This window comes from Symphodus melops (genome assembly GCF_947650265.1).
Source record: "Symphodus melops genome assembly, chromosome: 21".
In the NCBI taxonomy this organism is placed as follows: domain Eukaryota; kingdom Metazoa; phylum Chordata; class Actinopteri; order Labriformes; family Labridae; genus Symphodus; species Symphodus melops.
The window spans coordinates 17637709-17663735 of record NC_136711.1 but is presented as its reverse complement, the minus strand read 5'-3'; the positions used below and the strand labels follow the sequence as shown (position 1 = coordinate 17663735).

General features: G+C 46.1%; 1 protein-coding gene across 13 annotated transcripts in view; it reads left to right on the top strand.

Annotated features, from left to right (window-relative positions):
- The window catches only part of tanc2b (tetratricopeptide repeat, ankyrin repeat and coiled-coil containing 2b), a 146187-nt gene that overhangs the window by 105982 nt on the left and 14178 nt on the right, over positions 1–26027 (top strand). For 10 of the 13 annotated variants that reach the window (XM_079334001.1, XM_079334005.1, XM_079334004.1 and 7 more), the window contains 14 exons: positions 2281–2464; positions 4654–4899; positions 9915–10046; positions 17855–17893; positions 18856–19137; positions 19317–19441; positions 21452–21683; positions 21901–22070; positions 22477–22755; positions 23730–23897; positions 24204–24364; positions 25235–25343; positions 25473–25595; positions 25746–25982. In XM_079334001.1, coding sequence (XP_079190127.1) covers positions 2281–2464; positions 4654–4899; positions 9915–10046; positions 17855–17893; positions 18856–19137; positions 19317–19441; positions 21452–21683; positions 21901–22070; positions 22477–22755; positions 23730–23897; positions 24204–24364; positions 25235–25343; positions 25473–25595; positions 25746–25982 — 2487 coding nt within the window. The remainder of the gene's footprint in view (positions 1–2280; positions 2465–4653; positions 4900–9914; positions 10047–17854; positions 17894–18855; positions 19138–19316; positions 19442–21451; positions 21684–21900; positions 22071–22476; positions 22756–23729; positions 23898–24203; positions 24365–25234; positions 25344–25472; positions 25596–25745; positions 25983–26027) is intronic. The other 3 variants (XM_079334003.1, XM_079334006.1, XM_079334000.1) reach the window with 1 other exon arrangement.

Sequence of the window (26027 nt, the reverse complement as noted above, 5' to 3'; positions counted from 1 at the left end):
CACACACACACACACTTAGCACAGGTTAGAGGCCGTGTACCGTAGTGGACAATGTGTTGACAGGTTTACTGATGTCACCGTGTGTTATTCAGCCTTCCAGCCAGCGCTGCTGTGCTGAAATCACTTCCTGGACATGTTTTATCCCTGTATATGTTTACAGCACATAAATGTATGTACATACAGTCTGAGGCCCCGTGTCAGCTACACGTCTTTGTTCAGTTGTTTTCAGTAGAGCAGAGAGTGTTTGAAGGAGAAAGATGATGATGAGCGCAGCATCCAGCGTCTTTTCTATGAGCGCTCTTCGGCTTTTTCGTGCGGCCGCTCCGAGCGCTCCAGTTGAAAATCGTTCCAACTTTTCAGAAAGCCGCTGTGTGATATTCCTTTTATTTTAGCCTCCTGAGGATCCTATCTTGTACCAGCGTCCTCTTCGCTCCGTGTCTGCCGGGCCAAAAAAACAATGTCAAAGATAAAACATTTAAGAACCAAGAGGTAACGGAGTCGATCGATTGTTGTCAACAGACTGTTGTCATAGAGACAGGACGAACATGCAGTGCTTTTCTTTCTGTCTGTCTGTTTGGGGCTTCCATGTCATTATTTTCATGACTTTTTAACATTTTATAAACAATCACAGTCAGTTGTAAATGAGCTGGATTAAGGTAGGATTTGTTCTCCCAGATCTTCTGTCATGGAGTCATGAACAGTTACGAGCACCAAGCAGATCAGCGCCGCCCGTACAGACGCTTTTAAATGTTGACACAACAACGTGGGGATCAAACCGACATCCTTACGATTGATTGGCGTCATGAGGGCCTTAAGCAGATGAATCAATAATAAACGCTCTCCTCCCAGCAGTGTATGTGTGTAGGTGTTTATTAGCTTTGTGTCCGTTCAGTCTTCTCGCTGCTCGGGAGACGCGACGCTCTCTCCACTTTAACCTGACCTCATCGTTCTGCACCTTTATAGAGAGACCTCCTTTCTGTTATTCCGTTTCGCGGTCTTGAACACACACTTAATCTGTTGACATCCCTCGTCTCCTCGAGCAGAATGCACGTCTTATTTAGCTACGTTTATCCGCGGCTGTTTTACTGCCACAGCGGGGTTTACATTTTGTCCCCTGTGTCTCCTTGTCTGCGAGCCGATGCAGAGGACGGTCACCGCAGGGTGCCAACACAATGCAGGGACCTGAAAGCATTTGTATTCAGAAAGTGTTTGGGATCACAGTTTTAGCTTTGTGTTATGTTAAATTGTCTTCATAGCTTTCAGGAGGAAATATGAATAAAACAGGTGACAGTCGGTGTATCTCATCAGCAAACCTTTAAAATTTGATACAAGTAAAAATCAAACAATATCAGTTCCTGTTTTGAAACCACGGCAACAAAAATGAAAGTCCTAGACATCCAATATTTGGTTTTTATATTTATATTTGGACAGTGGAGACCGAGTCAGAACTCAGAGAGAGAGAGAGAGAGAGAGAGCAGGGAATGACATGCCGGAAAGGAGCCGCAGGTCGGATCCCGAGCCGCTGGCGTGGAGGACTATGGCGTCCGTGCATGGCGTGCACGCACTAACCACGAGGCTCGCGGACATTATTGTGTTGAAAAAGACTCTTGCGCGTTCTCTTAACTGCAAAAAAAGAATCTCTCTTTTAGGAAACGGATGCTTTGCTTCTTTTTTTTGCGCATTATTGATCATTTAAACAACATTGATTGTGTCCTTTAAGAACATGAATCCTAAATGTTGACACGCCTCTCGTGCTCATTAAACTCTTTTCAGATGGTGACACACATTTAAATTTGTGTCAGTGTTCTAATAGTCTGATGACTCCATAATCCGCCACACCCTTTAGTTTGTCCTAACTTCTTTTCCTTCACGTTCTGGCTCACTCAGATGTTTGCCGACTCCTCACCTGCAGCTCTTGTAGCAGCTGTTCTGTACAGCTCAACTCACAGCTACCTTTATTTCCTTTTGAAAGCTGTGTGTCACCGTCTTATCTGAAAGCTCTCTCAGACATGTACTTTAGGTACACGCTGCAACGATTAGATGTTATGATATGTTTTCGTGTGCATGTGGGAGTCTTTGAACTGCAGCGGGAGGCCGGAGCTTTTCAAAACAACAATATTGAAGTGACATTTCCCGGCATGTATGTGACTCACTTATTGAAATTCAAATATTGTACTTTGCCATTTTATACCTGTGTGCACTAATTGAGTTGTTGGATCCATGCAAAGCTTTTAAAATGTGTGTGTGTGTGTGTGTGTGTGTGTGTGTGTGTTCCCTCAGGGCCAGAACCAGAGGATAAGCCCGTGCTCCACCCTGACCAGCAGCACTGCCTCGCCCCCTGCAGGCAGCCCCTGCTCCACTCTCCCCCCTGCCATGCCAGGCCAGGCTGGAAATAAGGAATGTGCCTATGGCTCTGTCACCAGTCCAACTTCAACCCTGGAGAGCAGGGACAGCGGGATCATTGGTGAGACCTCAACACAGACGCACAAAAACAAACGAGAGCAGAGTTTCTGGATAATTCTCGTAAAAAGTCAAAACAATATTGACTCTTATTTCGACCAACAGCTTTTTGTTAAAAAACATGATGAAGATTTGTTTGGGTTTTTTCCTGAAGCGTCGGTGCTGATTCATTGATTGATTATTTGTATTGATTTGCGCGTCATGCACACACAGAGTCCAACCATCATGGATTAAAAAGACACCAGAAATCAGTCGCAGTGGTTTAACATTTCACAACATTACGAAGTCGCTTGTTCCTTTCACAGCTCCGTCTTAAACATTTTCTCCCCCGCAGGCTTTGCAGATAAAATCTGCGACAAAAAAATAAAAAAAACGCTTCATCTTCTAAAGCAGGTTAAGAAAGGATCGATCCTTGAAACAGCGGAGCTGAAATGTCAAACTTTATAAATCTTTCTCTCATTTCTATTGTTTGACTTCCCTGATGTTGGCTGCATCTTCAGTGCAAAAAACAACCTTTATTAAGAAATAAAAAAAAGCATGTGCAGGAAGTGCACAAGATGGGGATTAAATCCTTAAATAAAGTCAAGTGTGATGAGTCAATCCCAGTGAAAGGACATGTCACACAGTGTGAAGAAGTGGATCACTGATGACAACATGTCTGTGTCCTAAAAAACAGTTTGATCCTTTTTTTTAAAGAACAATATGAATCATAGATCATGGCTTACATCATCACTCTTTGACTGTTTTTTAATGAAATTCAAGTCGATGCTACTTCTTAACTGTTTGTTCAGTGGCTTTTTGTGCAGCATTGATTTATATCTATCATGATGTCACCTGACATGCTCAGCTCGTGCGATTCTTTCAACGCAAACATGAACATATTATGTGCAAATGTTTTTGCTTCCTATCATCATTCCTCACGTCTTAACTGGTTGCACAGAAATCCCTGACGAGCAGTTTTCTTCCTAAGTGATGGGAGACGAGATGTGCAGTCCTCAGTCATTCCCATAATGCATTCTTAAGTAGAACTGAAGAACTGAGGCAGTCAGACTAACGCACATCAAGTCAATGTCTTCTGATATTGCAGCCTTGTTTCCCCCCCCCCCCATGCTATTACTCAGCAAGAAAACAAAGAGTTTTTACTCTTAACACGATGAAACTTGACATCGACTTCTTTTTTTCATTTTTTTTTCAGACAAACCGATTTATTGTCCGACGTCCCATCAATGAAAACAATGTTTCAAGGCCTTAATCCAAGTCATCTTACACTTCCTGTGTCCACCTGGCGTGTCTTCTTTGACTAGTTTTAATGAGTAGAGAGCGTTCTTTTTTTTAGCGGCCGCTCCGAGCAGAAAGTCGTTCAACTTTCCGGAAAGACGCCGTCGACGTCACCCGCGCTCTTTTGTGAATGTGTGAACGGGAAGTAAACGGGAAAAATCAGAGCAGCGTCAGCCATACTGTGGTTATTGTCAACAGACGGACGTGCAGCTTCAAGAAGCCAGCCAGAAAAAAAACCCCCCCGCTCGGTGGACACGAGGGCCTAATGGTTTTCTTTTCATGACAGCAGGCTAAGGCTGTTGGAAGACAGAAGCTAAACGGTTTGAAATAACCTTTAAAAGTTGTAAACTTTTGATCAATACAGAGTGCAGGAATGCTGACTATGAAATAAAGTCAATTTGTTATTCAGAAGGTCTAGAGGTCGCCCCCCCCCCCCTGACTCTGGGTTACCTGACTGTTAAAACGTGTGCCTGTTTGTTCTGTAGGAACGAGCGTGACTCCGTTCAGCTGCCTGTTCTTAAAAACACCTCCACCTGCACGCTGTGCTTCATGCAGTCAGCAGCAGCCTGATGATTCAGGTGTCATGCTGACATGAAGCGTGTCATTCCTGCGTCGTTATTCAGAGCGCAGGAGAGACGAAGAGCTCATTGTTGTGAGGCGTTTTGCGTGAGTGGAAACCTGTGCCAACACGGTCCTTTGAGCACCTGCAGTTTGGATGGGTGGGGGGGGGGGGGGGGGGGGGGGGGGGGTGGGGGGGGGGGAGTGTTGCATCAACAAATCCCGGTGTCAGAGAGAACCAGCTCGGATCAGGTTGAGGAAATTGAGTGCGAGTGTGAAAATGGTCTTAAAGCGTGGCACACGTTACAGCTGCGACCTGACCACCCTGATGTTGTTTTTTTGTTTGTTCTTTCACAGCCACGCTGACCAGCTACTCGGAGAACATGGAGCGAGGCGGCAAATACGACGGCTCCCGGGGGAACCTGAAACTGTGGCAGTCGCAGAAATCAGGCATGGACTCCTTCCTGTACAGGGTGGACGAAAACATGACCGCCTCCACCTACAGCCTCAACAAAATCCCCGAACGCAACCTGGAGAGCATGTCCTCCCACTCTGCCCACTCCATCCCTCTGTACCTCATGCCCCGCCCTAACTCTGTGGCCGGTGAGTCCCCTCCTCTACCCCGACCTGCCGCTCCTCTGAAAGTAGACAGGACAGAAATAAGGGGGACGTGCGGAAAGATTTCAAAATCCTGGCAAAATCAAGTCACGTTCCCCTCCTATTTCTGACTCCTTGGTAGCCCTTCCTTCTCTCCTACTTCCTTCAAGCCTCCTTTCCTTGCTTGTTTTCTTGCTTCCCTTTGAGTCTCTCTCGATGAACACAGGTCTTGCAATGAAGAGCAGAGGGATACACTGATTCGTACAGATTCTACATAAAGTCGAATCTTTAGGCCGGGGCTTCTTGTCCAATCACATTTGAGCAGGCTTTGGCGCGCACAGGAAGAAGAGTTTGTCAGGAGAGTAAAAGCAGGCTGAACTGATCCCGCCGTGATGACGTACCGTCTCCAATCGGCAGTCAGTGCGAGTCGCCATCTTGGATGTAACCAGTGAATATGAAAAAAAAAAAAAAAAAAGGTGACAAGAGATAGCCGGGCAAAGACTTCCTCTTCCATGTCATTGTTATTGTTAAGATGCTAAAGAATGATGACAGACGATATCTGTGTTTTATCTCCTTTCATTCTGTTTATCAGCAGAGATAAGAGCTAAACTGGCGTTCGCTAAGCGGCAGTTTTCAGGTGTTGCATCACTGCCCGTGTATTCAGCTTCTTCTGCTCCACACACAAACAAGCTAGCATACGCTTCACTTTAATGTGATTACTCTGCTACGAATAGTACCGAGTACAGATATCAAAACAGGTCCAGTTCCAGCGTCTTCTTCTGCCTGTACACGTTCAGCCTTCATGTTTATGAAGAGGACCGGAGAAGATGTAATGCTCACATGACCAGAAACTCTGCGAACAAACGAGTAAAGACCACATTCCTCCGACAAATCTGGAATAAATCCGCCTCAACCATCTCAAACACAGAGCCCCGCTCTTGGGAGAAGCTCAATTGTGGCTTCATGTGATTCAATTTGTCGTCCTTTTTACAGCATTTTTTTTTTTATTCTAACAATCCTGGGGAGGAAACAACTTGGTTTTTTTTCCTAATTTTTTTTAGAATTTCATGGGGTTATGCTGGGATTTCAGGGAGCTGCAGATCCGCAGTGGTATTTTGTTAAACTCTCGCAGCCTCCGTGGTGCGGATTGAAACCCGCAGAGCGAGAGAATAATGGAGACTGGGGGAAGAGGAAAAACAGACTGCGGCTGGAAGGATATCACGCGGGGAGAGGCTGGCGTTTGTGATGCTGACAGAGGTCTCATTGATGTGTGTTTCTTATTGTCGACTGAGAGAGACAAAAAACGGGCTCCCAAAAGTAGCAGTAAATATATCTGGAGTAATGTCAGTTTGAAAAGACTGAGCTGCTCCTAATGGGCCTGATTGTGTTATTGTTCTCATCATCAGAGAGAGAGAGGCTGCTCGATTATGCACTCCTCTCACTCCCACTGGAAAAAAGTGTGTGTGCACGTACTTTAGACACGCACACACATAACACTACACGCTGTAATATGCCTGACAAGGCTCGTCGCTGCCAGCTCTGACCTTCTCCTCATGCTGCTCGTGTTCTGCTGTTTGACGCCGCTGTCTGTCTGTCTGAGCGCTGCGACTCTGCCGGGGTTTCTTTTTTTTTTTTAGAGATTCACCCTCGATTCTCATCCCCGCCCCACCTTCAAAGGAGACTGGAGACAGCTTCAGAGATGTGCTTTAAGCTGCAGGTGATGCAAGACGTAAAGTAAAGAGAAGCAGAAGGGGGGGGGGGGGGGCGACGGCGTTTCAGAAGGTGTTTGTGTTTGTCAGGAGTTCTGCGCCGAGGAGCTGGAGATGCATACATGTGGAAGAGGAGTGAAAGGGAGTTTCATAATCTCTCTCTCTCTCTCTCTCTCTCTCTCTCTCTCTCTCTCCACAAAGAATTATTAGCCGATGTAGGGATGGGGAGGCGAGCACAGGCTGAGGATTGGTTGGGCTCACACAGCAGTGGAACATCAAAGCCCCAGGCATTAACCGTTTCTATCCCCCAGAGTGACAGAGAGACTCGCTTTGAAGTGCGAGGAGCGAGGGAGAGAGATAGGGAGCGAGAGCAGAAGGCGACTGGGGAGGAAAACTGGGAGGGGGGGGTACTTTATTACCTAATGAAGGCAGTGCGTTGGTAGAGCTTAAGACGGATATGGAGAGAAGGAGTAACCAAGGCCGTGTATTGAATCTTCTCCCTGCCTTTATGGCGCTTATACGTCTTACTCCGAGGGGGCTCGGAGATGAAATGAGTCGTTAACGCCCATCAGGGATTAAAAAGAAAAATATTTGTGTATCCAGGGAAGACAGACGAGCATAAACCTGGTCATTCTGTTTACTATTAAAATATTTTAAAAAGTGACGTTACATTCTGATCAATCTGATTTCCCTTTGACGGCTCAAGTCAGATATAGTCAGATATCGTTGTCGGCGACCGTTTTGCCACGACAGATTCGAGATGATGACGAGCTCAAAATAGATCTTTGATGATAAAAAAGCCCAGACAATTTACAATTTAGTTAGTTTAGTTTTTGTTTGCTTCATCGTAGAGATAGGAGAGTCGATAGAGTCAGGAGTCAGGGAGAAGGAGAGTTGGGAATGACCACGTAAGAAAGGAGCCACAGAATCCATAACTTAAAGGTAGATAGATCAGTCCCAACTCAAGAAGCTTTGAGGGTTTCTTGAGCCTCTTGGGCCCCCCCTATGGGTGGGGGGGAGTCGTTGGAGTCAAGGCAGTTTTATTGAATGTAATGTAGTTGGACTGAACCTTTAAAAAGTGCCATGTTTGAGGCTCTGAATGCAGCCGCTTATATAACTGCAGCGGGGAGATTAAAGACTCCCTGACTGACTCTCGAGTCTCTAAATTCTCTAAATGAAGATAACAGCTCACCTGAGATAACATTTTTCAATTTAGGGGGCGGACAAGTCATTGACTTCCATTTTTATTCCTGATTTCCCTTTTGTCCCTGATCCCACCTCAGCTCACACGCTCGGTGTAACACCCGGAAATATGATTGTTTAAATACCGGGGCCTCCGTTATTTATCACCTGGAGTCATCTCTCGGGGAGATGAGAGGAGAACAGAGAGGCGTTCGGAGCACCGGCAGCCGCCTCATATCTGAGCTGACGAGTCGGCTGATACTGCGAGAGGCTCCGGACGGCAGCTCAGCTGGTCTTCTGAGCGCGCGCGCGTGTGTGTGTGTGTGTGTGCGCTTATGTCACCGGTCACTCTTTGAAACAGGAAGTGTGTGATGTGAGGTGTCCTTCTCCTTCCGTACTGGTTTTTCTTACCTCCTTTGTTTGTGCGTACCGGCTCAGGATCCCCAGCAGCATGCTGCATTGCAGATAGAGATGATGAGCACACAGATTTGAGTCAAACACAGTTAAGAGAGAAAAAAAAAGGAGCCTCAGAACTCTGAGTCATTCTTCCTTGGTTGAGCTGCAGATTCATGCCTCCTATGTCTCCACTTTTAGCCCCGTTTGATGACCAGCACCCCCCCCCCCCCTCTTTCTCCCATCAGGCCCCAGCCTCCAGCATTCTCAGCTGCCAGTCTCCCTCCATTTTGGGAAACCCATGTGGTTGATTTTTGGGTCCAGGGCTTGGGTGACTGGGGCAGTAAGCAGCACACATCCACACAGAGAGAGTCATGCACGTGTTCACGACTCCACTGAGATAACACAGCGCAGAAAAACGGCTCTTTGAACCGATGAAAGGAGGGGATCAAGGTTGAGGTCCTGCTGATTTGAAACACACCGGCGAGTGAGAGAGAGAGAGAGACTGACCACATGGAGGGATTACTTTACCTGAAGCTTTACTTTCTGGAGAGAGAAGTCGAGGATACCAGTGTGAAGAGGCATGAGCTGGCAGTCACAGCGTCCCCCAATAGTTTGAGTTTTTTCTTGGAAACTCAGCAGGCACGGTGAAATGTTTCATCGGTTCGATCTGCCGTATAACAACTAGAGTTGAATTTCTGTGGGGGGTTTTTTTAACTCTGCTGATTCTAGTTGATCGTATCTGAGATTAAAATGCTGGAAATGGATGAGATTGAGTCAAGTTGTCAGACAGGTTGAAAACACACCCAAAGCAGTTTGTTCTAGAAATATCAGGAGAGAGAGAGAGAGAGCGAGAGCGAGAGCCTCCTTCTATCATTTTCCCTCCTGTTTATGGTTTCTCATTAGACTTTGCTTTTTAAGATGTTCCCAGGCTTCAGGAAGTTCCTCGTCGATGAGAACAGTGTTTTCAAAACTGCTTAAAAAAAAGCAGCTGCAGAGCTGAAAACCTGCATTGTATAATTTGGAATAAAAACAAAATGCAGAAATTCACAGTTCCCATGAAAGAATCGTTGTGGCTGCTTTTATGTCTTTCACATGTTTGCCCTCCAGCAGCATTCGTTAGCTTCTCCGTTATCTCCGCATCATTTTATTCAGACCGTTTCATGAAACAAACTTAAGTCCCCTCTGCCCGCCAAGTCCCTTCATCTCTCCTGGAAGTTACTCCTCTTGCCCCCCCCCCATCCCCGTCGTCACCCCTGACTGAGCATCAGGTGTGACAAAGAATCAGGTCCGCTGCTTACTTCCTCACTCCGGCGGTGTCTGATCTCCTTTAATATTCACTGGTTCCGAGCGTGGTGTGAACAATCGGCAGCCAGCGTCAGACGGCACTCGCTCCATGAATAAGACATTTGTCTGCTGAGCTAATTAATCCTGAGAGGGGCTGGATGGCATCTGCCTCCACGCCGCGTGACAGACACCGAGAGGAGGCAGATTCTTTTTAGGACAGAACCATGTAGGGACGGCTCGTCTCTTCCTGTTGCTGTTAGCGATTGTGAGCGCGGGAGCCTGACAGCTGCCTGAGGACGCTGGCATGAACCAGAACCACCTTCATGTGTGTGTTCATTACAGGTCGGGTGTACTGTCTCCTTGTGTTCATATACATGCTGACTGAAGTGTCTTTTTGCTCTCTCTCTCTCTCTCTCTCTCTCTCTCTCTCTCTCTCACACACACACACAGCTACCAGCTCAGCCCACCTGGAGGACCTGGCATACCTGGACGAGCAGCGACACACTCCATTACGCACCTCGCTGCGCATGCCCAGACAGAGCACCACCTGCGGGCCGGGCCGCTCCGGGCAGGACCTGAGAGGTGAGCAAACCAGGCGGAGCTAAAGAGAGCACACACACACACACACACACACACACACATACACCGCCATGTCCTCTGAAAGCTCCTCTCGTTCGGTCTTATTCTTTGTGTCTTCGTCACTCGTATTCACATGACCACCTTCTGTCTACACAACGAAGCGATGAACACATAAGAGAGAGGCCTCCATGGTTCTCTTCTTTAATCCACAATCCGAAAAATAAACCTGCCGTCATTAGTTTCTTTTTTTTTTTCTGGTTAAGAAGCTCCTGTGGGGAAGTTGTCGCTCGTGTTGATTTTTGCTCTTCCCTGTGGTCAGAATCTTTTTTTTTTTTTTGATCCTCGTTCTTTTTGAACATCTCAGCCTGACTCCTCTTAACATTAGTCATGTCATTCAGACTTGAAGTCTGACGTCTCTGCTGCAAGTTCAGATATTCAGATATGTAGAAATAGACGATATAGAAATAGTCATTCATGTGGCTGATGGTCTTCAGCATCGGTTTCATAACACAGAAGAAAGTCAAAACTTCCTCACGGGAGCTTTAAGTTTAGTCTTCTCCTGGTATGTTTGAGCTCACACAGGAAATTAAAGAATAGAAAGAAACAGAGGATGCCATGCAAGAAGTGTACAGCTGTATTAAAAGGAGCCATTTCATAGTCACCTTTAAAAAAATAAATAAAAGCAAATGAAGCTGGAAACAAAAGACAAGTCTTAGAGAAGAGAAGATGTGTTTCTGTGGCTCACGAGGACGAGCTGCGACAGAAGTGACTTTGCAAATAAAACGGCAAACGAAACTGTCTTTCAAACAACAAACATTTATTTTTCACTTTCAACTTTCAAATGGCTCTTTTGTCTCAGGTCTTGGCTGCGATTATTCCGTTGCCTTCCATCAGACACAGACACACAATAGGGCGCTGTTTCTGTATTTCATCCACAAACAACTCGAAGAGGCTGAACGTGGCGAGGCGAGGCGAGGCTGCGCGACGAGCCAGTTATTTTTAAAATGCGAAAAAGAAAGAAAGAAAAAGAGAGAGAGAGCGACGGATGATTTGACGTTTGCAGTGCGTCTCAGATGCAGATGTCTGTTTGTGTAGCTCTGCTCACGTATCCGATGGTCGGTCGCTGCAGGTTGTCAGATGTTCTGTGTGTGTGTGTGTGTGTGTGTGCCCGTGCGTGTAGCAGAGGCGAGACGGAGGCCGTGTGCAGGAGCGTTTTGTCAGGTTGTGTTACCGCCTCGCCGAAATTTGTTTCAGTGCTTAACATTCACAGAGAGCTTGCGCTCCGCTGCACACTGCTCAAGTCTTACACACATCAGGCGCCTTCGCCATCGAGCGACTCTCCTCAGCCTCCTCACCAAATGGCCAAATGGCCTCGTGTCACAACATTATGTGTCCCTTCGCCCTTCTTCCTCTGTCACTTAGCCGGTAATGAGTGCCGCGAAGTCGCCCTCCGCCGTCCGAGCGAACACAAATATGCGTCCCTGTGTGTTTTAAACACCTGTTAAGACCCCACTTAGCTGCGAGTGCACTCGTCTGCGCTGTGATGTGATTCCCCCTGTCGACAGAGTCAGAAAAACGCAGAGCGAGAGGAGTGTTGAGGCAGGACGAGGAAGGTAAAGAGAGAGGGAAGAGCTCCTTCCTCTCACAGACCCCCCCCCAGGGCAGCCGAGTGTGTTTACATGCCGACTGCGTCCTAACATGCGTTGTGCCTCCTTGGATCAGTGTCAGAGCCCTCCTGAGTGCTCTGCTCCCGTGGTCTCACCCAGGAGAGACAGACGAGGAGACACAGGAGGACAGGAGTTTCCCCCTGAAGGTGATTTAAGTTCAAATGAAAATCCAAAATCAAATAAACTTTATTTATCCGTTAGGAACTTCGTTGCAGGGAAAGCGCCAGTACAGAAACATAAGAGACAACACACACAACATTCACACATTAAAATTCTGGTGGTCATGAAGTCCCTAATAAATAGCTTAAAAAAAAAGAAAACAATAATAGATTACAAGCAGTGGTAGAGTAAGAAGAATAGATCAGAAAGTGATCACAGTCAACCATTTAACAACAAATTCCAAATGCCCCCCCCCTCCTTGAAATTTGAGTTAATTTACTCACAGAGACGGAGCTTCAGTCTAAAGGACCGGTTTGTTATTTTATCCGTTGCGTGTTAGCGTTAGCGTTGCATGTCGTCGAACACAGTCATCATGAGCGATTGCTAAGATGTGTTCATTCGGCTTCATTTGTCAACACCTTTGGGTGCCACATATGATCCCCACACACCTGTGACCCTTTGTCGTCTCATTTGACAACATTTAAACTCACTAATATCGATCTTTTGTGTAATTATAAGCACATTCATCGCTTTGGTTTCTCCTCCTAGTTTAGCCCAGAGTGCACAAGCTGTCTAAGAGTTGACATTAAACATATTATTCAAAAATAACAAAAATAGAAATGCAACATTTTTCGCCCATATTTCACATTCATCCGTCACATGAAGTGCTCATTAGAATTCATGGACCTCCCCACAGACACATCAGCCCTACGAGTTCGCTCTAAGCTAGCTGCTAAGCTAGCTGCTACATGTCGTCAGCGTGTCTAAACTCAGCACGACGGCTGCTGGACGCTCCGAACAGCATCGGCTGTGCTGTTTTTTTAAAAAAGGAAACACGCGTACGTCCGGTCATTTCGTGGGAGCCGTAAATCATGTGAGCACTTCTGCATTTACGGAGAGACGTGACACATCCACCTGACAGGTGTGGCGGCGGAGACGGCGCTTTGATTACACAGCGCGAGTGTTTCACAGGTGTGCACATGGGGTCGCTCACGATAAGAGGCGGATCTGAAAATCTTCGACTGACTCGCTCGACGTGACGCCACAGATGTCTTAAAGTTTGAGGGGGGGCGTGCAGTTAGCTTGATGAACACCAAGTGAGGAATCTTAAGACCTTGTTAAATGATCGTCAGCCATCGCTCCATTATTTTTATTTTTATCAGTCTCACAAGGCTCAAACGTCTTTGAAACATTTTGTCCCAGATTAAGTCTCTCTGGTTTCTTCTACATGACACTGTTAGACACACAGATGAGATTGAGGAGAAGAAGATTGCTGGTTCTGTGTTGGTCAGGTGGTAACCAGCTGTCAGATGCAGCTCTCTCTCTCTCTCTCTCTCTCGCTCGCTCGCTCTCTTCGGTTCGGTGTTGTCGAAGCTTCTTTTGATGCCGGTCATCGGGGGCTCGAGCTGTGCTTCTGTTTTGAGGAGAGTGAGTCAGACTGTAATGGACCTTCTTGTGCTCCTGCCTGCCTACCTCTAAGATTCACCACCCACCTCATCTATTCAGTGCAAACTCTCTCATATAACTGTACACTGTGCACTCGCTTTCTCCCTCGCTTATTCTTTACCTTACCCTCCTTTATTCCCCCTCCTTCGTTTGCTCCCTCGCTGTCTTTCTATCTCTGCATCTCGTACACTAAAACGGGCCTTTTGTTATCTGATGGATGGAGCATCAGGCTGATAAAAATATTCTCAACTCCAGAGGGTTTTATTACTCCCATGTTTACTCCCTTTGCTTTCAAAATATCCAGATCTATCCAACCGGTTTCCATCCCAGTCTGTCAAACAGGGATGCTTAGTCACACTCACAAAGTATCCTCGGGTGTTTATTTAAATAATGTTTCTTTCTTTTGAACAATTTGAGGGTCTATTTTGAGTCCTTCAGATACACAAGCTGATGTCAGACATGCTGGACAGCATGTTCGTGCCATGTTGATGAAGTTAGGTTATCTTTTCCCTTAGATAGACCTCTATTGTTGTTGTTTAACTTGGGCGCGGTTGCTCTTTTGCTTGTGTTATGATATTTGCATTAATTTAAATGAAATATGAAGGTAAATAAACACACAGTACAGCACGTTCCCGGTCTACAGGGAACAAGGTCGGAGTCAGGGTGGAACATTTACGGCTTCACCGATGTGACGTGTCTGGCAGCCATGTTTTTCTCAGGGGGAGTTGCCATGGAAACACAGAGTTACACTCATGCATTTAAAGAGACACGCACACCAAAACGGAGCGTTCTGAGGGAGCCGGTCACACACACACACCTCCTCTGCTGCTTGTTATATTTTGACCGAGTGTTTGGAAAGAGGGGGGTCCTCTTTAAAGTCTACCATACCAAACTTTAATCTGCCCATGAAAATACTTCATAGAGCAACACATGTGCATTCATTTGTGTTAATCCGCAGCTGAAAATAGTCCCTAACAAATGCACTTTGCTGGAGTTAAAGTTGTTTAAAAAAGACTACGTCTACGTCTTAGAGAAAATCACTGAGAGTTTCTAAATAACGAAGCTCTATATGTGTCCCTGTAGTGTGAACTTTGAGTATGAACATGCTAGGCAGCAGGAGGAGGTGCTCTGAGTGAGAATAAGGCCAGAAATATGAGAGCACACAGTGAAGTGAGAAGATAAAACCTGATGATTCTCATGATGCAGACACTGAAGGTTATCTTGTTTGTTCTCTAAGATAGACCTTAATCGATGTCGCTGCGCTAAGACATTGTTGTTTGTTTCGTCTCAGCCCACATACTTCTTTTTCTGCTTTTGCCAAACAATTGCAGCGCTAATAAAAAAGTATCAATAAGTTTGAATCCGACGCTGAAAAGAGTTCTTTTTATTCCCGTTCTGCTTGCCTACCTGTCGACTTTGTTCAAGCTTGATTGGAAATGATTCAGTTTCGAGTCATTGCATTTCGAGAGGATTGCCACTATCAGGATTGGAAAGTCAGAAAGTATTGAAATGCACATGAATACGCTGGAAGCTTTGGCTTTAATTTGTTGGGAACAGGATGACATATTCAGAAATGTTGCCAAAACGAACAAACGCAGAAATGAAACAGCTGCAGGTTAACCTGAAATTGAACTACAGTTCTGCCAATTATTTACAGCAAACACAGACTAAAGGATGCCCCCACTGCTGCCTCAGCCGAGTCAGCGAGATTCCAAGTCGAGATTTGATGACAGTGCACGAACGTGTTTGCCAAAAAAAACAACTGACACTGACGCTTCCAGATGATTATCACGCCCTTATCTCCTATTTTTCTCTTTGTCTGACAGCCCTGCCTCTATCTCTCCCTGGTAATCTTGTCATGATCAATAGTAATCCTTATGAAGAGATAGATTCTACAGATGTGATATGCAGGGTCCTACTTGCGTTTACATCAACTTACGGTATATAACATATTGACACCATTTTTTTTTTTTTTTTTTTTACTGTTTCTTGGCTGCAAGACATAAAGTAAGTCAGTAAAAATATGCCAGCTCGAAAATAGTATGTTTGAAATGGATTTGGAGCCAAGGAGGAAGATTATGACACATTTTCTTAAGACTTACGCACATCTAGGTTTATTGTGTCGCTCTAAGCCTGCAGTGCAAATTACATAAGATTAGTTTTATTTTCCCAAAACACAAATTATGTAAGATCTGTTGAATGTGGTATCTGTAGCTCTGCGTGCTATGTCGATGGAAAAAAAAAAAAAGTCGATTTTTAACCGTGTCTGCGTAAACGAGACGGCAGAAGAAGAAGCCTCGCATAAACTCACACATCAGATGTGAAAGAACATCTCTCATAACCTGAGATAACCCATCGCTGCACTCCCCAGATTCCATCACAACAACCACACTGATCGTCCTCCTCCTCCTCCAATCATCTCCTTCCCTCCTTCCACATCTGTGCCAAATCAAGCCAGCTCTCCTCCTCCTTCTCTTTCTCCTCCACCTCCCATCCAGCGCTCCTTCTCCTCCTCCTTCTCATCGCTGCTCAGCCACCGTGAGTCATCCTCACCTGGTGAATAATTAAAGCGTCTGAGGCTCTCGCTCCGTCTGGCCATGGAGCTTTGGGAAGTAGAGGAGGGGGAGTGATGCCTTGCTCGATGTCGCCTGAGGGGGGGAGTGTTATGGGCAGAATTATGAGCAACTGCTATCCATCCATCCGCACTCACACGCTCGCTTTCACCGCCCTGGAAACAACTCCCTCAGCACCCGTTCACAACATGGCTGCCATGTTGTTGTTTTTTCTTTCTTGTTCCTGGAGTACCTGCCACAGAGGAGCAGTAGTGGCTGCACGACTTCACACGCATAAAGTGGCGTAATCGTCCCTGCCGTTTGGAGGATGGCGCCCAATAGTGCGAGGGTGTGTTTAGTAATTCCACCAGGACGGAAGGAGCTTTGCAGACATGGGCATCCAGTCCCCCTCAGATAATTGGATTAGCACCACTTTAAAACAGAGTCGCTTTAAGTATGCAGCCTCTACTTTGGTTTGCTGGTGATTTGCGAACGACAGCATTGGTTAGCTTTTTGCATTTCCCATCACACGTGTTGCATCAGGGCCTTTGTTTTACAGCGTGACGCCCAACTGGAGGAACATTACAGCTGATTGTGAATCATAGAGGAGTCACTCTGTCTCTTTGTCTCTCTCTGCCTGTGTTTATATGTTTGTCCATAAAAAAAATCCGACCAGGGGAAGAAAAAAGAAAAGAAAAAAAGGGATGAAATGTCTTTTCCATACATGGAGCCGCAGCCTGCACAGAGCTTGGAGCAGTAAAATGCAGCGCTGGCTCTGCATTCAGTTTAAAAACGAGCACAGCGTTTCACCCACTTTCACAGGTGTATGCGTTTGTACTTTTTGCTGATTGCAAACGGAGAGGGGGGGTGAAGGGGGGGGGGGGGGGAGTATCCTCAGCATGATCATGGCGGTTTTCTTGTGTGATGAAAGTAAAGCTTGCAGCTGCACTTTTCAAAAAAGAGTACATTAAGAGTGATCAGCAGCTCATTATGTGATGTAGCCAAAAGAGCTAATCCAGCACACTGGAGTCATTTACGGAGGATATGCAGCTCTAATGCAACCCTCGCTCTCTCTTTGCACTGTACCTGCGCACAGAAGAGAGGTTTCTGCAAACGCACGTAAAAACACTCTGCATCCCACCAGTCTAATCTACTGTGCACATTTCCTCCAGCTCCGACTCAGAGAGTTTTTCTTTTGCTCGTATTCTGCAGAGTGAATGAATACCGCTTCACTGGATGTCTTCTGACCTAGCAGCTGTTTCTCACCGCAAAAAATCTGATAACATTTGACGTAAAGTAAAAGAGAAGTAGAGAAAAGCAGGGGAGGAAGACGTTAGCCCGAGCGCTCTGTGATGCAGGGGTTTGCTTTGCGCTGAGGTTAATTGCTTTATTTGCAGATCCTGTTAACTTTCCCAGCGTGTAACACACACTCTCACACACACACACACACACACACACACACACACACACACACACACACAGGTTGGAGTGTCCCATCCCGGGGTTGAATTACTAGAACTGGATTCAATTATGTTTTATTGGGATTGATTGATCTTGGCCGGCACAGTGGAACCAATTAGATTCTCCCAAAAGTGCGAACCTCTCCCAACCCCCCCTCCAGACATGCGGAGGAATACGCTCAATGTAATTCAAAGGATTTCAATTAGTGATCGACCCCGGGTCTGGTGGTTCCCTGTATTTCCGACATCATGATGTGCTGATGCTGTTGCTGCTTTTTTTTTTTTTTTTTTTTTTTCTCTTCTTCTTTTGTTTTTATTGAGCTGCATCGTTTGCCCCCTGATACACAGCTGCCAGTTTTCATTCCTGCTCTCACTGCTTTTCTTTCTCCCCTCCCCTCACTTCTCTCTCTCTCACTCTCTCTCACTCTCTCTCTCTCTCTCTCTCTCTCTCTCTCTCTCTCTCTCTCTCTCTCTCTCTCTCTCTCTCTCTCTCTCTTTTTTGGTCTTATGCTTGCTGTTCGTCTCAGCTTCCGCTAATAACACCCATGCCTGGCAATCCCAATCACGTAAGTTTCTCCTCTTCTCATTTGTTGCTCCCTCTGCTCGCTGGCTACTGGCTATATGTGCGAGTGAAGAGGCACACACACACACACACACACACACACACACACACACACACACACACACATTTGGATTATTTAGGTACCACTCACATGCTTAATCAGGCATAATCACCAGATGCTGATATGAGATTTAAAGGGGAGGCACAGCACATAGGAGAGAGCGTGTCGGTTTAAGAAGGCCGAACCCAGGAGGTGACACCCACAGGCAGCGGACTGCACAGCTTCAGATTTATTCTACCCTCATTAGTCTTCAGTGGTCCATATGTTGTGCTGAATAGATGCCCAACCTCTGGAGGAGCTCAGTTGAATGCCTCCCCCTAGTGAGAGGAACCATCAGTCCACCTTGGCTGATAACTAGATGCTCTTTTGACTTTTTGAATCTTTTTATTTCACACCAAAAAAAAACAGACTCTAAAGCCAACAAGCCTGGACTGTTAAAAAAGTCCTCCGCTTTGAACTGAAGCTCAAATGTCAACAACAAGAGACACAATCTATGTTTCTCCTTCATCTCAAAGTGAGATTAAAGTTAAAATCTTTTATTTTCCCAGCTGATTTATCCCTTTAACATCATTCACTGTTAAATACACTTATTTTGTTGTTGGAGATTAATACATAAAAGATTAAATTTTTGTTGAATTTAATCCAATTTAATGCAAAAAAGAAAATCCAATAAAGCAATGTATTCATTAAAGTGATACCCTGCTCTTTCTAGAAAACACAGATATAAATTAACTTGTGTGTGCAAAGTATTTTCACATTTGTATAAATATCCTTTATGCCCCATGGCTAAGAATTATGAGCTATCATTCAGTTTGCAAAAGACTTGTGTTAAAGAGCGTCTGTGCTTTCCAGACATTATAAAAGTGTCAGCTGATATCATTGATCAGTTTTTTCTTTGTCTCCAGTTCGTTTTGCACCCTATCGGCCTCAAGACATCGCCCTCAAGCCTCTGCTGTTTGAGGTGCCCAGCATCACCATGGACTCGGTCTTCACGGGCCGTGAGTGGCTCTTCCAGGAGATCGACGCCTACCTCAACAGCCCCAACGCCAGCACCAACCGCGGCGTGGCGGTCGTAGGCAACATTGGCTTCGGAAAGACCGCAATAATCTCGCGCCTGGTGGCTCTGAGCTGCCACGGCACCCGCATGAGACAGATCGCCTCGGACAGCCCGCAGGCCTCTCCCAAACGTAGGCACCCGTTTGTTTCTTCGTGCGTTTTAAATCCCAGTGAAGATAACTTACTGAATGTCATCCGTGACGTACGAGTCTTTGTTTTGAGAATATCAGCGTGAAAAGATTGCGTGGGTGTGGATCAGGTTTGTTTTTCTCGAGCCGTCACTGAGCATGTGGAGCTGTCTTGTGTCCAGATGGAGAGGGGCTTCCTCTCACCCAGCCTCAGCCCACTCACGGCACCCTGGGAGGAGGCAGCTGTCCCGGGACCCCTGAGATGAGGCGACGTCAGGAAGAAGGCATGAGGAGGCTGGCCTCTCAGGTACCAGATACACCTGTGACCATGTGCGCGCACACACACACACACACACACACACACACACACACACACACACACACGTCTCTCCACTTTCCATTTCTTTATTTAAACTTGGCACTTGTAAAGTCAGTGGGCTGCAAGAACTCCAATTTGTAATTGACTGCTTCCCCTCTAATTGGCTACTTTTTTAAAAAGTCAAACGCTCCATTTTCAGCCAATTGATGCAGAGATAAGTGTGCTTATAGGGATTTGAAAATGAAATAGTATATGCACTGAAACTGTATGAAATATGTCAAGATAAGTGCAAAATCCCGAGCTCCCATCTGCCTCTCCACACCTTCCTTCCTCTCTTTCCTGTCAGCCTCGAGCGCAATTATTCTCTTGTCATGTTGTTGTGTATCATCAGGCTGTATTTGCATACTTTTTTTTTTTTCTTTGTTCGGTTTGTCCATTTTTCATTTTCTTCACTAAGTGGTCGTGCATACATGTGAAAGAAGTGCGGTGTCTCTGAAGTGGCCACGTGAGCATAATGTCTGTGTTTGTGTTTCAAGCCTCAGTATCTGTAATTAAAAAAAAACTAAAAAAAAAAAAAAAACTGCAAGATAAGTTTAAATGGCTCCTTTTTAAGTCTTAATTCTTCAATTAGTGACAGCATAGGTGGCCTGAGAGAGAGAGAGAGAGAATGATTTGTTCTTTCTGAAAGCGCAGACTGCTGCTCGTGTTCCTTCAAAGTGAAAAGGTTTCAAGCTTCAACGCGGGGGGGGGGGGGGGGGGGGGGTCACCTGAGGGGGGTGGACTTCAAAACAGGTAGAGATAAGTTGGGACTTTGTTTCCACGCAGGTATTGAAATGCATGTGCGGCCCTTTTTAGTGTTCAATGTCGACTTTTGGAACAATATTCCGACGTTCACCTGCCTGCAGTGTAAACCTCTATGAGGTGTGAAAGCTGCTCTGTTCATGCTCTTCTTCAGTCGCCCCTCGGTCCCCCCCCCCCCCACCTCCCCTGCTGCTAAGCCATCTGCATCCCCAGTCCCCGTCTGATGCATTATGCAGATGTGTTTAAAAAAGAAAAAACAACTTTGCCAGGGAGCCTTATGAAATATTTATACCTGCAGAAAGCCATTTCCCAGCCAAGCTATTAGATCTTGTTAACTCTGTACATTAATAATTGAGCTCACTCCCTTTTTCACCCCTCTTATTTTAAATCCCTTTATTCCGTTGTGACCAAAAATTAGCATTCCCTTTTGATTAGTCTTTAGTTTTCCGTAGCCTCGCCCTCACTGCCCCCTGATCGCTGCCCCCCGGCCTCGGAGAAAAATCGGACACGGTGTGATTATTTTTCGCCCAGTCCCACCGAGCGTCTGATCACACCTGCTGCTCGAACTGTGTTAACAAAAAAAAAAACTCCACTTACGTCCTCATCCCTCAGGGCCTTTGGCATTTTGTTTTCTTACAACAAGTAATGAAGAATATTGAAGTTGGCTGTAGCCACGCCCCCTTTCCCCTCAGATGCTCCCTGAGTCATCATGTTCCTGTACCGGGCCACTACATGCCCGTGCATTCACTTTTTATTCATCTATTCAACCAATCATTTATTTAAACAAGTTCAAGACTGTGAAATTTCCCTGTCAAACACTTGAGTCCTTCCTGACACGATCATCAGACACATGAGCATGCAGGAGCTGACCCCGAATCAGTCTCTCTTGGCAGTCGCAATAGATGAATTATTAATGGCTGAAACCATACAGTGAAACGAGCGGCATTATGTTTCATTATACAGCAATCATCTACCATGAAGTTGAATCAATCCCAAATGAGTCGATGCCGGAGCAGACGCTGGCAACACCGGCTCTGCACTTAGAAGGAAAAAAAACAACAGTTTTCCTAAAAGGTTGTCGTCTGCCTCACAGCCTCCATGACACTGATCTGGAGTCTGTGTGCTGAATAGTTCAGGAAGCGTTCACCTCTCCTGTTTCTCCGAGTGACCTTCTCCCCGACTCTCTGTCGCCCCCAGGTGGTGGCGTACCACTACTGCCAGGCCGATAACGCCTACACCTGCCTTGTCCCGGAGTTTGTGCACAACGTGGCGGCTCTGCTGTGCCGCTCGCCGCACCTCGTTGCCTACCGGGAGCAGCTGCTGAGGGAGCCACACCTCCAGAGCATCCTGAGTCTGCGCTCTTGTGTGCAGGACCCCCTGGCTGCCTTCAGGAGGGGGGTCCTGGAGCCCCTGGATATCCTTTACAAAGGTTAAAAAAAAAAAAAACATGTGTCGAGTAAAATCAGATGCTTTTCTTTAATTAAAAGAACAAAAAGGAACACAATCTGGTTCGTGCTTAAAATGTGACTTTGTCAACAAGCAGGTGCAGATCTAAAGAAAAATCAACAAACCTTGAAGTGAAGGAGGAACATTATTCTGTTTATAGTCTCTGAATTGTATCTGTTTTTTTCCTCCTGCTCTCTCAGAGAGGAAAATCAACTCGGAGGAGGATCTCATCATCCTCATCGACGGTCTGAACGAGGCAGAGTTCCACAAGCCGGACTACGGAGACACCATCGTGTCCTTCCTCACAAAAACCATCAACAAGTTCCCTCCCTGGCTCAAACTGGTGGTCACAGTCCGAACCACGCTGCAGGTAGAGGACACACTCTCGGTGGGCTTAAAGATCGTAAATCTCATCTGCTGCTTTGATCTAATTCTGAAGGTTTTATGTCTTTAAACGTCGGCGTGGAAGAAGCAGATTTTTACTGTTTTATTGTTGTGTTTTATTTGCTTTGTTGTTAGCAGCTAAACGCTCCTGTCTCTCTATGTCGGACCGTTTTTTTATGACAAAATAGAAGAAAAAGGGTTTCTTAAATCTTACTTTTTTCATTTCTGTTACCTTTCATTCATGAGGTGTCGACAAGTTAGTCATAGACTATATGAAGTTTATTTTAAACCTTTATATGAATCAGTTTAGCTAAAATGACTAAGCATGTAGCCTGCTGAAAGACACCTTTGGATGCAAACTGCTTTTGACTGAAGTGTTTCTGCCTGGTCAGGATATCACCAGCGCGCTGCCGTTCCACCGCATCTTTCTGGACGGCTTGGAGGAGAACGACGCCATAGACCAGGACCTGCAGGGCTACATCCTGCACCGCATCCACAGCAGCCCCGAAATCCAGAACAACATCTCGCTCAATGGCAAGATGGACAACACCACCTTCGGCAAGCTCAGCGCCCACCTCAAAGCCCTGAGCCAGGGCTCCTACCTGTACCTCAAGCTCACCTTTGACCTCATCGAGAAGGGCTACCTAGTGCTAAAAAGCTCCAGCTATAAGGTATGTGGTTGGTGTTTGGATCAGTTTTTTTGGGGGTTAATCTCAGAGAGATGTTATCTATAAGGACAAATTCAGCAGATAGACACCAAGCATTCAAAACTGTTGTTAGATTTGTTGAGTTTTCCATCAGCATCATGACGTGGCGTTTTAATGACAAGAATGCACACAACATTTAAGTTTCCATCCATCATCTTTACTGCTTGTCCTGTTTGGGCTCCCGGTGGGCTGTGATTGGGCGGAGGGCACCGTGGACTGGTCACCAGCCAATCACAGGGCAGACAAAGCACGTCTGTGGACTGTACACGAAGAAGCATGCATGAGTAGAACATGCAAACAGAAAGAGCCTCCTACGAGGGATTTGAACCGGGAACCTTCTTGTTTGTCTTCAGTATAAATAATATGTGGCTGTAGTTATCTGGACATCCAAGGTCTGATTGCAGACATGAACTGCTGAAAGCTAATTCAGCGTATTTTTAAGTAAGCTAATACCAAGACTATTTGTTGCCTCCCATCCGATGAAGTCCCTGGCGAGGGGGAGTCGAGGGAGGGGGGCAGTCGAGGGAGGGGGGCAGTCGTTTCGGATGTTGTCTGAGAGGGAGCTCAAACTGTCAGACTTTGTAAACGATATGTAATCGACGCCTCGTGTTCAAAATGTGCAAAGTCATTTTTTAACGAAGCTGCACTCTGACGTTGCGTAAAGAAAAGTTCTTCACGACGGAGCGAGCCCAGCACCTTGTTGATAAATAATGCAGCGGCATTGTTTTATATTGAAATATTTCATCTCTCAGCAGCAGATTCATTTAATTTCATGTATTCAGCCGTACTCCCAGACTCCATAAAAACGACAACAGATACATTTACATTCTCCTCTCTGAGGAAGAGCACGCGGACGAGTTGAAGGCGCACACTGCAAACACATTGCATTATTTATATTCTGTAGACTCCCGTTCCCAGTGTCTGCTCTCTCCCCGCAGGTGGTTCCAGTGAACCTGGCAGAGGTTTACCTGCTGCAGTGCAACATGCGCTTCCCCACACAGTCGTCGTTCGAGCGGGCGCTCCCTCTGCTCAACGTGGCCGTGGCCTCGCTTCACCCGCTGAATGATGAGCAGATCTATCAGGCCATCAACGCCGGCTCGCTGCAGGTAGCAGTCTGTCAATATTTCAAAATGTGCACACAGAGAAGCTTTAATACCTGAAGATGTTTTATGGAGTTAGTATTTGATGCGATGACCTTGTTGATCCTGTCGATATCAAAGTCTTCTCTCAGATTTTTATGTAAAGCTAATCTTTTTTTTAACCTTGGCTTTTGTTAAAGGTTTAATATACAGGGTGTCCTGGAGTCTAGATATCAGGTTAAACTTCTAAAAGCAGTTTTTAATCATATGAGATCGTTTCATCGTGAGCCGGCTGTGAACGACAGATAACACGGGCGTCGCGTGTCGCTGCAGGGCACGCTGGACTGGGAGGATTTCCAGCAACGCGTCGACAACCTGTCAGTCTTCCTGGTGAAGAGGAGGGACGGCACCCGCATGTTTGTCCACCCGTCCTTCAGAGAGTGGCTCATCTGGAGGGAAGAAGGGGAAAAGACAAAGTTCCTGTGCGACCCGAGGTGAGGACTGTGGGAGGGCCGAGCGTGATCATCCACGGTGTCGAACCCTGCTGGTGCTTGGTTAGAAAAGGTCTATATGAAGGTTATAACGGTAACTCTGCACGAACCAGGATAAGGCGCTCTTGGATGTTCCGAGGTGGAACAGTCTACCTGCTAATATAAGAACTGCTTAGCCAATCAAAAGCTTCAAAACTTCGCTTTAACACAAGTTGAGCTCAACTTTTTTTTTTTTTTTTTTTTTTTAAGGTTTATTTTTGGCCTTTTTGCCTTTATTGATAGGACAGTGGATAGAGTCGGAAACAGGGAGAGAGTGGGGAGAGACATGCGGGAAAGTGGCCACAGGCCGGACGCGAACCCGGGCCGCCCGCGCGAGGAGCAAAGCCTCGCAACATGGTGCGCGCGCGCTGCCGCTGCGCTATCGGCGCCACCTGAGCTCAACTTTTTAAACATTTTATTTATGCTCCTATTTATTGTATTTTTATTGTGTTTCTTCCTTTATGTTATTTTATTTGTTAGCATTGTGTTTTTTTACGCTCATACAGCAGTTAAAGGCAACCAAGCTTGTTTTAAATGTGCTATAGAAATAAAGATTGATTGTATCCGTTTGTATTTTTTCTCGTTCATATCTTTATTACATAGTGATAACCGTACGTCTCACAGTCAGTACTGATTAGTACTCCTGAGAGCTCGGCCTCTCCGTCAGTCACAGGTTCACTTTGTTCATCTCGCAGAGGAAGCTGAAGCGTTTTATTTCCTGTCCTATAATTGGAAAAAAAAAGTTGCACCAACTGTCGAGGTGATAACAGGATATGATGACTGGATGAGTCAGTCTCATGTACTGACACACTTGTGCGTTGGTCCTGTTTGCAGGAGCGGTCACACACTCCTGGCCTTCTGGTTCTCTCGGCTGGAGAGCAAGCTGAACCGGCAGCAGACGATTGAGCTGGGCCATCACATCCTCAAAGCACATATCTTCAAGGTATGCCTTTATTTGTCTTCACACACACATACACACACACACACACACACTCACTCACACTAAAGCCCACACACAGCTGTGGTCTGACTCCACTGTAATGAATATTTTCTCTTTCTTTCTCTGTTCAAGGGCCTCAGCAAAAAAGTCGGGGTTTCCTCATCTATCTTGCAAGGCCTGTGGGTATCCTACAGCACAGAGGGCCTTTCTGCAGCACTTTCTTCTCTCAGAAACCTTTACACTCCCAACATTAAGGTACAGAAGGATCCACATTTAAAGAATGTTTCAACGTGATCTGACTTTTAAATGAAAATTATTATTTTTTTTTTTTTTAAATACACTTCGCAGACTTCTTCTTCTCTCTGGAGTACCGTAGTTGAATATTTATCTCATTCTTGTGTCCAGGTGAGCCGTCTGCTCATGATAGGCGGGGCCAATGTGAACTACCGCACAGAGGTGCTGAACAACGCCCCCGTCCTGTGTGTTCACGCCCACCTGGGCTACATGGACATGGTGGCTCTGCTGCTCGAGTTCGGCGCCTCCGTCGACTCTCCGTCTGAAAGCGGTCTGACGCCGCTGGGCTACGCCGCCGCTGGGGGTCACATGGCCATAGTGACGGCGCTGTGTCGCAGGAGAGCAAAGGTGCGTGCAGGAACATGGAGAGGAGATGCTCAGCTTGAACTCTTT